Here is a 15,508-nt window from a genome sequence, read left to right as displayed (position 1 = left end):
AGAAGAAATACAACGAGGGAACAGTGACATGGATGGACCCACGGTCTTGTTTGGTTTTCTAGAATTCTAGAAATAGTAACACTTTGACCGCTAATTACTGTATTAAATAAAGATAGTTTACAAAACCAACTTCAAAACATTGCGCTAGGAACCCTGACGAATCTAATGAGACCTTTGATCGCGTGATTAGAGGATGATTACTGTAGCATCACTGTAGCTAATTATGGATTAATTATCATCATTAGAGTCGTCACAAAAAAATACATCTATTTTTAAAGAGATTTTGCAAATAGATTTTATTTAGTTCTTCATGTGGATCCTAGAATACGTATTCTAGGGTTCCTAGAATGGAACCAAACAAAGCTGTTGGTTGGCCATGACACGTGGACGAAGGAAGCGGTGAGTATGATGGACCATCTCGTCTTTTATGTAGCACAGTTCATGGCTATCAGTATCATCAGTTTATCATAACTTTGTGTGTGTGTTACCGAAATACTCCAAGTCTATAGCAGTCCATGGCTTGAAGTTGATAAATGAAGCAGTAGATGCCAATTTTAAAGGAAATGAAAGAATTCCGATACATGCCATTTCCTTGCATATGCTGAAGATGGACGACGCCTACGTACTGTACACCATCTTAGAGCATCTCCAAGAGCTTTTGTAAAAAATAGTTAGATAGATAAAAATAGATAAACTCCCCTAAAATTCGTATCCAACAGCTTCTCCATAATGCTCCCCTCGCTATCCCGCTCGCCATCCTAGGCCCCGCGCTCAGCATCTTTGCTGAGCGGACCTTCCTCACCATCTAGCCTCGCGCCCTCACCTACGATTTGCCCATCCGCACACTCCCTCACCACGCCCCTCACTCGAAGCTCGCGCGGCAGATGGCGGCGTCGAGCGCGACTAGCTCGGACGCTCACTTCTTCGGTGCTAGCGGTGCCCCGCCGCATCATAGCGTGCTCGAGCACCCTGCCCAAGTCCGGCAGGGCCGCCCTGACCACGCCAAGCGAGGCGAAGCGCTCGGCCTAGGCTGCGAGGAGTGGGGTCCTGGCGGCGTCCAGAAACCTCACGCCGAGCAGCACCTCGGATGTGCTCCTTCTTGTACACGGAGATGGCAATAGCGACGGCAGGAGCACGTGCTTCTTGGCCGGCAGCAGCACGCACGGAGCCGATTTGAGAGGGAATAGAGACAGACAGAAGGCGGGCGGCGTGAACCACAGCGAGGCGAGGAGGAGGCGGCGGCGCAGGGAGGTTGTGGCGGCCGGCGGCGTCTAGCGCACGGCGGCTCTTGCAGGGCCCTCGCGCCCATGCGTCCAGGAGCCATGTCGCGGTCGAAGGCTAGTGGCATCCAAGATGAAGTGGAGGAGGGGATGTATGGGGAAGTGTTGTATTCTTACCCTTTAGATAGCTAAATAGCTAGTTAAATAGAATTTAGCTAGTGTGATTTGGAGAAGCACTTGGAGATGCTCTTAAATTCGATTTCCAGCCCCCCTCTTTTACCCCAATATGTGTTGCTTGTTAGTGTGGGTTTGGGAGATCGTCAATGCTAAGTGGCAGCTCACCGTATATTAGGCTTGCTTCAGTAAACTCACCATCATTGCCTACTCTTCTTTTTTTAGAAATTATATCATTGCCTACTTTGAACTAACCACGTTGACTGGCCACCTTGGCTGTCACATTGACTTTATCAACAAGTTACGTGGCTCCCTAGTAAAGCTAGCGCTCATTCATGCACCACTTTTTTTTTAAAAAAAAATACCTTTATTCATGTACCAGAAACAAAAGTGATCCACATTTTTAATTTGTCCAATCCTCTAACCTCTGCTTAGCTACCATAGGTTGCATATTTTAAAATACCACTTTTTTATTGGAAATGTATTACCACCAGCGGCCCAATATGTTATCTTATTGTTCAATGTTAATTAGTTAAGATATTCAAATCGCACTCTTTCATAAAAGAAGAAATTATTTGCCGGGCACGATGGTAGTGTGTGCATCCAGGGCATGCCAATTGTGCTTCCACCGAACAAATTAAAGACGCTTTCTGGAAAGCTTGTCTCTCTTTCAGTGGTTCATCATCATTATGCGTGATCGATCGATGCAGCATGGCCTGATGGCCATTACTAAATACTAGTATTTGTATTTCAGTACTACTAGTCTACCATTATTATTTAGTATGTTTGGCGCAGAAAGGGGCATGGGCCGTTTGTCTTTTTTCTTTTATTTAAAAAAAAGAAATAAATGTTCTCCTAGAACTTGCCAATCAGAACGAGGCCTCATGAGAACTGGTAGCGGTTGATGTAGCAAACACATGGGGGGTGGGCCGGAGTAGGTGACGCCAAAAAAAAAGTTGGGGTTGGTGAGATAGTGGCATGCTACTTGCACTACTGTGCTTTATTATTCGGTGTATACTTTTCTTTTAAAAAAAACATCGTGATTATTTATTTCTCAATATTCTACCACCCTTCATGCACTACTTTAGCTTTTAGGGAATAACAATAAAAACCAACCAACCTATTAACAACAAGTGCGCCCGCCTACCAGAGCACACAAATCCAAATGGACCATGATGTATGGTCCTCCCTCTCCAAAAAGCCATATTTGCATTTACAGTTTCGTACTCCCAAGTAAAGCAGTTCCATTTGGATCCAAGTGTTAATAGGTGAAAGTGCTAAACTTTAGCACTAGTGCACATAAACAATAGTGTTAATAGGGTGAGCTAAAGTTTAGTTAAAATTCAAAAACTTTGGTAAAGATATGAATGCTAATAGATGCTATTCAACTTTAGTTCATCCAAACAGACCTTTATTACATTGCGAAATGGACACTAGGGCTGATACCATTGTAGCACGTAGAGACGGATATATAGATGCGCTCTCCGTGTGAAGTGTCAGCATACACCAGGCCCACATTCAAATGCAAAGACTTCCCTATGGAAAATATGCAACTAGGCGATTTTAGAGGTCGAGAAAGGGTGCTATGTGAGTGGCTGCCATTGCTGCGGGTCCCATTCTTAGTCGAGTTTCGAATCTTTCTATTGAAAAGAAATCGTCGCCAACAATTATATTAACCGAGTGTAGCCGTGTTGGACAGGGACAGGTGACAAAGCAGGCAGGGAGTGTGAGTGCTGACGGTGCGGCCGCAATCTGCTGTGCTCCAACGATCAACACTACTAGTACTGTGCTCAACAGCATTGCAATTGCAAGCTCCGTCCTTGTGTTGCGTCCAGCTTTGCTCAGCCCGAAAAAGAAAGAGAAAATACATAAAAACCGCTCGATAGAGTGAGAAGTGGCCAGGCTGGCAGTGGCCCGGGCCAATGGCAGGGCCTCCCGTGGCCCTTGTCCGTCACGAGACCCACAAAAATGACACTACGCGGCGAATGGGAGTGGCAGGCGCGTCGACAGCCCGCCGCAAGCCGCCAACATTCTCCCCCCGTAGAATATTAAATATCTCATCATTTTTTTTTACTTTTACTATGTCACTGTGTGTTTTTGTTTAAAAGCAAGCAATGCAAATCCACTGTAGAGTAGCATTGGTCTCTGTAAAATTACCTTACCCCAGCAAGCAGCATCTCTTGGGATGGGGCAGTCAGAGATTGATTAAGAGTGGAATCCCTGCATTCGTGAGGGGATGGATGGATCCCGTGGTTAAAACCACCATGGTTTGCACTGCACAGCTGAAAGTGGCGTGTGTTTTTCAGACCAGAGTGAACATACTCTAGGGATATGGATCTGCAAGCGCACGTCCAGGTGCAATGAACCTGTTATGGCAAGTGAGCCGGCCACAGGCCTAGGCCCACGAGCACTTAAGCTCGTGATTTGTGAACAGGGCTGCAAATAGTTGGTTTGTTAGAAAAGAGATAAAGTTAAATGGATTTGGATAGAATATTTTTTTAAGGGTCAAATCAGTGTCTTTATAAAATAAGACCCATTGTATTAATGAAAGTCAACAAAGAAGAACCTAAATGTAATCAGGCCCTCCAGAGGGAGGGCGATCAAGATGAACAGATTTTTCGTGCTATTCCTAGTCCTAACCCAATAGAACCTTGGTTTTGTCTGGTTCTTTAGCCTTGGACTAATTTGAGGATTAAAGTTTAGCCTTTGAATTAGCACTATAAAGGTTAGTTTCTAGAGTTGTAAGATCCGTAGACTAATTCGAGAACTAAAGCACACATACCAATTATTGACTCTACTTTCCATGCATGGGAGGTGAAAAGAATAGTAACTTTTGATGGAGTACATGCAGAAATAGCCATAATAAGCACCTTTTGGAGGAGCTAAATTTTTAAGGAGACTAAGATCCTGTTTGGTTCATAGGACTTTTGTATGATGGGGTATTTAGTTGGTGAAAAAGTTTGGATTTGGGTACTGTAGCACATTTCGTTGTTATTTGATAATTAATGTCTAATTATGAATTAATTAGGATTAAAAGATTCATCTCGTTCTAATCAGTTAAATTATGCAATTAGTTATTTTTCAAGTGCATTTAATACTTCATGCATGTGTCCGAAGATTCTATGTGATGGGTACTGTAGAAATTTTTTTGGGAACTAAACACCCCCTAAGTCTCTGAGACTTTAGAGGCTAAAGAACCAAACAGTAGGGACTTTTGGGGGCTAAAGAATGAGAAGGCCCACTTGATGAGCTTTTTGGTACTTTTAGTCTATATGAGGCCTACTATTCCACTCCTACTCTCGGTCCCCACCTCTTGGATGCATGCATATTAGAGGTAATATGGTACTTTGTGCACTTATTTAATGGCCTCCAGTCCCTTTTAGTCTTTGGAACCAAACACGTAGGGTCTAAAGCTTTTAGTTTATGAACTAAAATTAGTCTAGAGACTTTTAGCAACCAAACACCACCTAATTTATTTTAGCTCCAAATACCCATCTATTTGGAATCTTTGAAGTTAAAAGTAGCTAAAAGGAGAGTATGTGTTTAGTTGGTGAAAAAGTTTGGATTTTGGTACTGTAGCACATTTCATTGTTACTTGACAAATAGTGTCCAATATGAACTAATTAGGTTTAAAAAATTCAGCTCGTGCTAATCAGTTAGACTATGTAATTAGTTATTTTTTCAACTGCATTTAATACTTCATGTGTCCGAAGATTGATGTGATATATACTGTGCAAAAAAATTTGGAACTAAACAGGGCAGCATGAAGCGGTGATTCTTTTTTGGGTACACATGCATGAAGCGGTGATTCAGTTCAATAGACCAGAGAATCAGTGCTGACCAGCGGACCAGCCGCAGACTACCACCCAATCAGTTCAGCACGACAGGAGGCGTACTCTTTCAGGGACGAATCCGGATTGTGGTCCTGCACTCCTGCTGATCAGGGCATCTCAACAACCGTGACGGCGACCAGAGGGCGGCGGGCCAGTAGCAGCAGTGGAGATTCATTAGCAGAAAAGCTGCTTAATTAAAAGAGTAAATTATACCCACCGTATACCAACTTGTCAGGTGGGTGCAAATTGGTTCAACAAATTATAAAATTCTCAATTTAGTACAATAACTTGATAGCTGGGTGCAAATCGATCCAATAACTTGTAAAATGCACAATTTAATACAATAACTTGTCAAATAGGTGCATTCACAGTCCAAATATTATACGTCAATGTAGCTAACGCAAAGTCTCAATAAAGAGTATATTCATGTTAGGATAAATTATTAAATATTATTTGACCATTGATTTTTATGTTGCGCCTGCGTGGCATGTATTCAGTCAGGATAAAAAAACCCTCACTGTTTAGAAATTAATGTTATATCTTTATATTAATTATTTGTGTATAGTGATTTAATTTTAATTAAAACTATTTAATTTGATATTCAATATTAAGAAATTCACCCTCACTGTTTTCCGATATGTTTGATTATATGCACTATTAAACTAAAAAAGCAATACGTTGATACAAACTATTGATACCTTTTAGGAGCTTGGTATATATATTTTTAAAGCCTCATATATTCGTTAGAAAGAATAAATGAGCCAAATAAACAGAAACAAACATGAGCATTGTTGAATACATGAGCAGAAGCGCAGAAGAAACCTAAGGTTTCAGGGTCTCTCTTATCGACTTCAGTGTTTGAGTTATGCTAATGGTGTAATAATTCTAAAACTTGTTTGCATTTGAACTAATAAAGAATTGTACATAGTTGAAAAGCAACAACCGTATCACCATCAATAATTTCCAAATATAAAATTTAAGAATTATTGATGTTTATCTACTTTGCTTAATATGTTGATGTTGTAATGGTAGTTAAATAATATATTATTTTGATAAACCAATAATTAATTTATTTTGAAAATAAAATAAAATTATTGATGTCCATTGCGACACAAAAATCTACGGTCAAATAATACATTCCGACGTGAATATACTTTTTATTGTGACTTGACGTTAGCAAATATATTGTCGTGTAACGTTTGGACTGTGAATGCACCAATTTACCAAGTTATTGCACTAAATTAAGTATTTTTTAAGTTTTTGGATGAATCTGCACCCAGCTATCAAGTTATTATACTAAATTGAGCACTTTACAAGATGTTGGACCAATTTGCACCCACCTAACAAGTTGTTGTATGATGGTGCAATTTACTCTAATTAAAAATTTCCTCACCAACCTTCGTACCATTCCATCTCGTCGGTCAGAATTAGGCGAATCATATCATAGGTTGCCAATTTCACAGTCCCCGGCTCCCTGCTGATTGCAATGCAACTCCCATCCAGGCCTTGTCAGTGGATTAGGGAGGTCATTATCTCTGTTCTCGGCGGAGAGGGAAGTGGGATCGATTATGTACTATCTGCGGGCCCCACGGCAGGGGAAAAAAGGGCAGTCTAGTGGTAGGTGCTCCTACTCCTACCACGCCACCACCTGCATCTGCAACGCAAGTGGTTGGTGAGTGGGTGTCAACTGCTCTGCTGATATTTCTTCAGCTCATCTGTTTTTTCTTTTGAGGGGATGGATGAATGGCGCTGCTGAAATTATTCGTTTCCAAATAATTATTCAATTCCTCTATGACACGCGTGGGGCGTATGGTTAAATAAACTCATAGGCATTTAGTGAGTCGAACACCAGTCTCAATGGAGGATTTTACAGAGAGTTTCATAGGATTAAAACAAATGTTATATTATCAATTTTGCTGAAATGTCGATAAGGGAGAATGAGTGAGTTTTATAGGATGAGCAAGGAGTTTCATTTCATTTCTATGAACCGAGCTAGCAGCACGGTTAGCTAATTCTTAATCTTGGTAACTATGCTATAAATTTATGCACCGAGATTGATACAATGCATGTCGACGAACTCCAACAACCGTTTTGCCTATGCACGGGGACGAAATCCAATCCGATTTACTGGTCCACGATTTTTTTTTGAAACGTACGTCCACGATTTTTTCACGCGGCCTTTTCAGATAACTCCATTTATTTGCCCATGTCCCCGCAGGCTGCCAGATCTTGTCATTGTCCACGAGATCGTTTAGGAATTGCAACAAAGAAATCTCCTTTCCAAGGGATGCCGATGCCGATTGTATTGTAGCATCTGCTTGTGCAGGACACGTCGTGACGCTCGGAACTGAATGTAGCGAGAGAAAGCAGCGGTGTCGGGCCGCCCCGGCGGCGGGTAAGATTCCCCATCTCGGCGACCGCCGCACTCCGATCTGCCGCGCTCATCTCCTCACTTGAAGCTCCTCCTTTTTGTTCGCAGCGGCATGGACAGCCCTAGGAGCAGCGCGGCCGCGGTGGCCTTGCTGCCCGACGACGCCATCCTCGAGATCCTCTCCCGCGTCCCCGCCAGATCCCTCTGCCGGTTCAAGTGCGTGTCCAAGGCCTGGCGCGACCTCATCGCCGACCGGCACCACCGCGAGAAGCTCCCCCAAACCCTCGAGGGCTTCTTCTGCGCCTACGACGGCGAAATACACGGCAGCAACCGCGGCGATGGCGGCGGCGAGGGGGGTCGCGTTGTCCACGGGCGCTTCATCAACACGCTGGGTAGATCCGTGCCCCTCCCGTCTTTCTCCTTCCCGGGGGAGCAGCCGGGAATCGAGGAACTCGATCTCGTGCATTCCTGCAACGGCCAAATCCTCTTCAGGCACAGAAGGGCTTTGGACACCTACGATTCACTGGGCTTTGTCGTGTGCAACCCCGCCACCGAGCAATGGGTGGCCGTGCCCAACTCCGGCTTGGACCTTGATTTGTTTCACCATTGTGATTGTGCTGCCTATTTAATTTTCGATCCTGCTGTGTCCGCGCACTTTCAGTTGGTCCAGCTCGGGATTTACGAAGGGGCATTCGTGGAAGAGGTGCACACCTACTCGTCTGAAACTGGGGTGTGGTCTCAGAGGACAAGCGAGTGGAGTTCAGATGAGGCCTTATCTGTCTACGCAAGTGGTGCCTTCGTTAATGGCATGCTACATTTCAATGTCACCCACTTTGATGATATAGACCAGGAGCTAATAGTTGCAGTTGATGGGGAAGGGAACAAGCGTAGGATCATCAGCGGGCTGGACAATTCTAGTGATGTTGTTTTTGTTGGTCAATCCCAAGGACAGCTGCATTACATGAGTCAACATAGAGATGACCCTCGCTTGATGACTCAACTGTCCATTTGGGTTCTTCAGGACTACAATACAGAAGACTGGGTTCTGAAGCACAGTGTGCCCTTTTTGCAGCTGTTTGGAAGAGCGTATTGCCATGTTGAAAATGACTACAATTTGGTTGCCATTCACCCCGACCGCAATATGATCTTCTTTGTTCAGCACTGGGACCTGAAACTGAAATCATATGACATGGATAGCAAGGAAGTGCACACTCTCTGCACTCTAGAGGTTAGCCATCAGAATATTTTACCATATGTTCCCTGTTTCACGGAGTCATCGGTGCTTGCTAGTAAGCACTGAAATTGTGTCCTGTGAGGTACTAGTCAAATTTGATGTTCCAAGTAATGTGTTCCAGCACAGGAGCATCGAGCAACATATATATATATATATATATATATATATATATATATATATATATATATATATATATATATATATGTAGAATTAGGTAATGTGTTCTGATGGTGCTTCGATGTATTACTGCTCATGCATTTTGTGTGCTAGATACTGCAAACAAATACTCGAGGCACACGTGTAAGTTTCCATTACATTTGTATGCAATTGCCTAAGTTGCAGAATGTATGGTGTTTGAACTTAAAGTTCCTAAGCTATGTTTTTCCTGTTTCCAGAATCATAATTGCTGTAGCACTTTCTTCATTTTCCATGCAACTGTGTATATTTGTTTCCTCCTGTATGTTTTTGTGCTGAAAGGATAAATCTTCCTTGTTGTTGCCAGCAATGCGTGGCATTGCAAACTTCAAATTTGAAAATTCCATGGCATTAACATCAAGAGCTGCCCTAGCTAATGTTTATTACATTTTTATATTTAGCTTCCAGACTATTTTTTTCTTATTTACACTGCTGAGGATAGAACCTTTTAATATGATACTAGTTTGGACTGAGCAGGCTTATGCCTGTAGATACTGTTCACTCGTGTTTATGATGACAGTGCTGTGAAAAATGGCTACAATATTTAGAGGTGGCACTTTCCCATCAGTTGCCAAACACACGACATCACAAATCAACTGTTATCTGCAGCATTTCTTGAAAATTCTAGAACTTTTCAAGTAAATCACATGTCAAACAAATTCATAACTTATTGCTATAGTTCGCAATTGTTGCAATGACAGCTTTTTTTTTAAAAAAAAAAGATTGTTGCGATGACAGTAAAGGCTCATCATTGAGTCCATCATAAGTCAAATGATGCACCTGATGGTTTTCTTTCTGTAAACTGGCGAACTCTGTAGCAGTTAGACCTATGTTGATCCTCGCATCAAGTTTTGGGATGACTACTCCATTTAATTTGTGACATCAATTTTCTGACACCATTATCTCCTGGCTGTAAGCTGGGGCTTGTTGTAAACATCAGGAAAATAAAATGTTTTGAAGCTTACTGACTCCTGGCTGGCGTTTGAAGCATGAGTGTTTAACCCCAAGCAAAAACTGAACAATTTAACAATGGTGATCGCGTTCGGCAGTGGCTGCCACTCCAACACCCGCGCGCGGACGAGCGGCCGACCGTGGAATCCGGCGAGCGCATCAAATGATTTCAGATTTCACAAAAATCATGTTCTACCTCTCCCAAGTATCGATCTTCTATGAGCTCCATCCGAGCCCACCATGAGATCAGGCTGCAAGAACGTGCTGCGATAAAGAGAAAAAGCATTGAAAGAGATGCACACAACATGCAACTCCGAGCTGAGGTCTCAACATGTCTCTTTACAACAAGAGAAAGAGCCAACGCTCCTGTGGCGCAGTGGTGAGCCCTCCCGTCGTGGAGGCCACCCGCCCGGGTTCGATTCCCGGTCTGAGATCGCTCGGGTGTGGCACCGGGGATTTTCCCCAGAGGGGTACCAGGGTGCGTGTGTGCGTGCGTGGGTATAGGTGTGTGGTGTGTGTGCGTGTGTAAGCACCGGCAGGCGCGTCCTCGGACTTCCCGGCAGCCCATCTGCGTTGAGCGCGCGGTCAGCGTGGGTGCCCAACTGAGTTCTTACATGATTCCCCAGTGCTCCTGGGTGCTTTAAAAAAAACAACAAAAGAAAGAAAAGAAATGGAAAAAAAAGATAGAATTACTTTGTAGCTCAAGCATGAAGCCGGAGTTGAACAGCACACACCTTATGCTAAAAATCTCAAGAAATTGCCATCGATGCAAAAAAAAATTCTTACTAGCTGCTGAACAGGACCCACCAAATCGGGTTGTCATTTGTACCGGCGTTCAATCATGAAGCCAACTGAGTTAAACTGAACTCTAATCCTAGATCAGATAAAAGATGCCTCATCCTTGCTTGCAAACACTGTCCCTACTGTCCATTTATTTGCTCTGCATGTAATCCGAGCATGGTAAACCTACCTTTGCCTGTACACTACACATGCTATTACCACTTTATTCCGAAAACTTGGGAATACATTCTGGTTTTCAGCGAGCGACGGAGAGTTCGCTCTGCCTGCAAGTATCCTATATGAGCTCTGTCAGAGCCCTTGTTCATATAGGATTCTTGTCAAGCATGCATCTTTTTGCTGCGGCTCATCCAAAAACTGTTCATGCATCATCCATGTATCCTGAGTGCACTAGGGAATCATGGGTTGTTTCACAACGCATCCGTGATCAATGTTCTATTTGCCTTGTGCCGATGTTGTGTCATGAAGCCTGAAGGAAACAAGGAGGTGCTGAACTGATGGAACTGTATATACATGCTTCAGTGAGTCTGTATAATTTTAGAAAAAGAGTTAAAAATAAAAAAAGATCGGTCAGTGGTGGTCTAAGCGAGGAAAAAAAGTGAATATGTACCTTGGGCTTGAGGAGGGCCGGCCCAATAAAGGCTGAGACGGAACGGCCTGCCTGGGCGGTTTTTTTATTTTTGTTTTTATATTTTTGTTTTTTACAAAAATATATTTTCATTTTCGAAATTTACAGAAATATACCCCGGCCGCCCAGCTGCCGGGCGGCTGGCACCTGATCGCCCTGCTGTCGGGCGGCAGGGACTTATTTGTAAAAAAATTTATAAAAAAATTACGTTTCGGTCCCTGAAGGACCGGTCGCCTGGCAGCCGGGCGGCCGGTAGCTGCTTCTTGCTCTACTCTGCTTGCGTGAGTGTGCATGCATGCGTGAGCAGAGCAGAGCAGAGCAGAGCATGAGTGTGCCGGTGCCGGTGCCAGCTCTGCTCTGTTGCCAGTCCAGTCTACCACGCATCTGGTAACACGTACATGCATGCAGAGCAATCAATTTCCAGACTTGCGTGAGTGTGCATGCATCTGATAGCTCTGCTCTGCTGCCGGTCCACTGAAAATAATGAAGAAGCAACTAGCCTGGACCGGCCGCCCAGCTGCCGGGCGGCCTGGGGGCCGGCCGCCCCGCTGCCGAGCGGCCAGTCCTTCAGGGACCGGAACACAATTTTTTACGAAAATTTTTACAGATAAGTCCCTGCCGCCCGGCAGCGGGGCGACCAGGTGCCGGCCGCCCGACAGCTGGGGTATATTTTTGTAAATTTCGAAAACGAAAATATATTTTTATAAAAAATGAAAATAAAAAATAAAAAATAAAAAAACCACCCTGCCTGGCTGCTGGCTTTTCGGAGTCGGCGAGCGATTAATTAACCCCTCTTTCTCCCGATATATATATATATATATGTGTGTGTGTTGCGGGGGCGGCCAGAGAGAGAGCGCGAGCGCGAGAAGACCGACTAGAGGAGGTGATGGCGGCGACGTTGGCGAAGGCGCTCCGCGGCGGGCGCTCCGGCGTGTCCTCCGGTCTGCTCCCGACGATCGTCCGCCACGTGCTGTAGGAAAGGCATGCTTCCACAGGCCTACCCGGCTGTGGGCATGGGTCGTCTGATGCACACGGTAAGTGCTGCTTCTGGTCGATTTAAGGTTTTCTGGATCGAATTAGTCCATGTTTAGCCTATTAGCAAACATCGGCCTAAACTTTAGTCCTCCTTTGTTTGTCCATCCAAACAGAGCCTTAGGCCGGATTGATCTAAGATTCGTAGGTAATGCATGGTAGGGTTCCGTCTCAGCAGATTTTTCTAAATTTAGGGCGGAACTGGGATTGCTAATAGGGTACGGTTACCGGTAGGGTTTTATCACACCAAATTTTTCTAAATTTGGGGGTAATTTGATCAATTGAACTGCTGTGGTATACAGCTCATAGAAGCCGGGAACGTGGAATATGGCCACGTTCCATGTTCCTCGTTCCGGAACGGGAACCTTCCGGGAACAATTTAGTATAAAAATCATTCATAAGCGTTGTTCCTCGTTCCGGGAACGGTTCCGGGAACATGGCTTCTAAGATACAGATTATACTATTTGATTCTCTACGAAACGAGTCGGCACAAAATTATACTAACCGACCTGATCATTTGTTGCAGGGTCAGTGGCGAAACCCCATGCTTTCTCGAGGAGCTGGAAGCATCAAGGCGCCTAGGAAGATGGAACAGTAAGTGCATTGCCATAAGATTGCAATCGCACAGTTTTATCCGATGTGTATTGTTCTGGTTTTTCCGATGGAAGTAATTAATAATGGAATCCCCTGCAGGTTCTGCAGCAAGAGGTTCCTGTGTTCGGAGCCGTACCACCCGGCTTTTGCTATGGCTGCCGCTACTAGTGTTGCTTCTGTGATTTCTGCCATATGCATGACCCCAATGCTCTACAGTCAATGCAAGGACCTCTTCAAGCACAGGGACCCTGTGTCCGATGGCGAGTAGTCATCAAGCAGCTTCAGCCTGATCGATGCTTTAGGAAATGCTTATCTATTATCACTTAATGTACTAGTTTATTTGTGAATGTGACCACCGTTAAATTATGGAGCATCATGTGCTGTAAACTGTTGTATCGTACCTGGAGTTCGCATCTTGCAATAGTAGCTGTTGCTAACGTTGCTACATGGTGGTTGTCTGCTGTGTTATGTTTCATCAACTTTCTCTAGGATCAGTGTCTTTGTCTTGTGATGATGATACCTCATCTGAGAACGGTTTTGGATGTTCAGACTGTTGGTGCCCTGTCATCTGATCCTGCAATGTGATAATACGGATCAGCTTAGGTATGTTGCGATGTTATATTATTACTTCAGTTAATGCATAGGAAACTGAACGTAATTACTGGCCATAAGCGCCCATAATATAGGATGTACGCAAACAAGGCACAAAACTGAAAATAACATGTAATTGCTGGTCGTAAGTAAACTGCAGGTTTCGCCAAGAAGCTCACATGAGTAACCAGGCGAAAGCCCACGAGCTACGAGAACGTGCCGTGGTCGAAACGGAGAGGAGGACCTTGAGCTGCTACTGCAAGGAGAGAAATCACATTCCATTCCGGAGAGGAATCGGAATCCATCAGCAGCAAACTGAAACCTGAGCTGCTGCTGTGGCAGTAGCTTACTGAATCTTTGTACCCAGCTGCTTCGGGCGCCGGCTTTCCATGTCGCCGACGAACAGCCGTCAGTTGCGGGCGCTGGCGCCGGCAATGGCGGACGAGCACCGGACATGGCCGGCCGGCGATCGAGAGACACCAGCAGAGCCCTCACCAAGTCTGAATTAGGCGAAGATACTCGAGCGTGCGGTGCCTGAAGATCAAGTACCCGCACCAAGTCTGAATCTCAAACAAGAAGAGGTCAGTTTGGCTGTTTGTCTGCTGCTTCAACGCATCTCATCGTCTCGGACATTCATCAGCTTGCATCTCTGTGTTCCTGCGCTTCCTTCGCCAACACCTGGGGATCGCGACGACGGTGGTGGTGGATGGATTTCCATGTCGGCGGCGAACTGGCGGCGCCGAGGAGCAGCACCGCAGCAGAGAACGGCGGGCTCCGATCAGCCTCCGACGATTTCAAATTGCAGCAGCCTGTGGGCTGGTCCAGCGAAGGGTGGGCTCAGGTAATGGGCCGCGGCCCAGAGAACGCTCCTGCGTTTGAGTGGTGAGGACGGCAGGACGAATCCTGGCCGCACTATCTACATCCAACGGCCAGACAGAACCCGAGCCCCGGACGGTAAATGAGATGACGTCCGGGGTGGACGGCAGGTGAAGTGCCGACCACCCCGTCCTGGCCGCCGGCCTGCCCACCGCGTCGCCGCTCGCCGCCGCGCTCTCCCGTTTGTCACCGGAGGCGACGCTGTGTGAGAGGAGCACCGCGCGTTCACCCCCGCGTCCGTCTCCGTGGCCGAAGCGTCTTCCTTGGCGTCGGCAGCCAGCCTCGCCTCTCCGGCCCGCGCGGCGCTTCGTTCACTGCCGCATCTTCTTCCCCGCGCGCGCGGCGGCACCGACACTCGCCGTCCGGGGAGGGTCCTTGCCGCCCGGCTGTCTCGTCAATCGTCATTGAGCGGTTGCAGGAGAAATACCTCAGTGGAGACCAACCGACGGCGAGGTCGGCGCTGTAGTCCTAGAAGGCACCGTTCGTCGTCGCCCGCGCTGCTCTCATCTCGGTCGGTGGTAGGCTATGGTAAGCCGGACGAGGTCGCCTGCGCGGACGGTCTGGCAGGTCATGCTCGGGGCTCATCATGGTGTGGGTCGTAGACTCGTAGTAGCAAGTGCGCTAGCTCCGGGCTCGGAAATGATGGCGCGACGACGTCCACCGCACCACCTCGACGTCCAACGCCGGCCGCCGGCCAGTGGCACGGACGCAAGTTGAACGACAGCAAGACATGCCGGAATTAACTCTGGTTATCAGTGAGGGAACTGGACTCTTCAGAGTTTCAAAGTTGAGTCGGCCACCAACGAAGACAGAACGGAACGGTGAAGTCCTCCTGGTCACGCACGCTTGGGCCGGTGGGTCCTCCGTAATTGGGCCTCCGCTTGGCCCACACAGTGTTCCGACCTCCAGCAGCCCAATCGGTAGGATCGATCCTGCACGCACGCTTTACATCCGACGGTCCAGGTGATCCCGGATCCGGACGGTAAATGAAACACCGTCCGGGGTCAGGGT

General features: G+C 46.0%; 1 protein-coding gene and 1 long non-coding RNA gene across 4 annotated transcripts; one reads left to right on the top strand and one right to left on the bottom strand.

Moving 5' to 3' along the window:
• Positions 1 to 7,464: 7,464 nt before the first annotated feature.
• Positions 7,465 to 9,201, top strand: LOC120667004. Of its 2 annotated transcripts, none has more exons than XM_039947013.1 (3): positions 7,465 to 7,622; positions 7,707 to 8,972; positions 9,021 to 9,201. In XM_039947013.1, the coding sequence occupies exon 2, from the start codon at positions 7,711 to 7,713 to the stop codon at positions 8,896 to 8,898; it is 1,188 nt and encodes a 395-aa protein (XP_039802947.1). In that variant the 5' UTR covers positions 7,465 to 7,622; positions 7,707 to 7,710; the 3' UTR covers positions 8,899 to 8,972; positions 9,021 to 9,201. The 2 variants fall into 2 exon arrangements, with proteins under 2 accessions (XP_039802947.1, XP_039802948.1); XM_039947014.1 differs by having other exon boundaries at positions 9,043 to 9,197.
• Positions 9,202 to 11,125: 1,924 nt separating this feature from the next.
• On the bottom strand, positions 11,126 to 13,606 carry LOC120663938. Of its 2 annotated transcripts, none has more exons than XR_005670669.1 (2): positions 13,432 to 13,606; positions 11,126 to 11,303 (listed from the first exon to the last, which is right to left on the bottom strand). It is a non-coding gene; the product is annotated as an uncharacterized LOC120663938 (long non-coding RNA). The 2 variants fall into 2 exon arrangements; XR_005670668.1 differs by having other exon boundaries at positions 11,126 to 11,245.
• Between the last annotated feature and the right edge of the window lie 1,902 nt (positions 13,607 to 15,508).

This window comes from Panicum virgatum, chromosome 3N (genome assembly GCF_016808335.1).
Source record: "Panicum virgatum strain AP13 chromosome 3N, P.virgatum_v5, whole genome shotgun sequence".
In the NCBI taxonomy this organism is placed as follows: domain Eukaryota; kingdom Viridiplantae; phylum Streptophyta; class Magnoliopsida; order Poales; family Poaceae; genus Panicum; species Panicum virgatum.
This window is presented reverse-complemented; position numbering and strand designations above follow the sequence as displayed.

Bases quoted from the DNA above. Each gene is read 5' to 3' on its own strand.
- LOC120667004 (XM_039947013.1), top strand. From the start codon at position 7,711: ATGGACAGCCCTAGGAGCAGCGCGGCCGCGGTGGCCTTGCTGCCCGAC.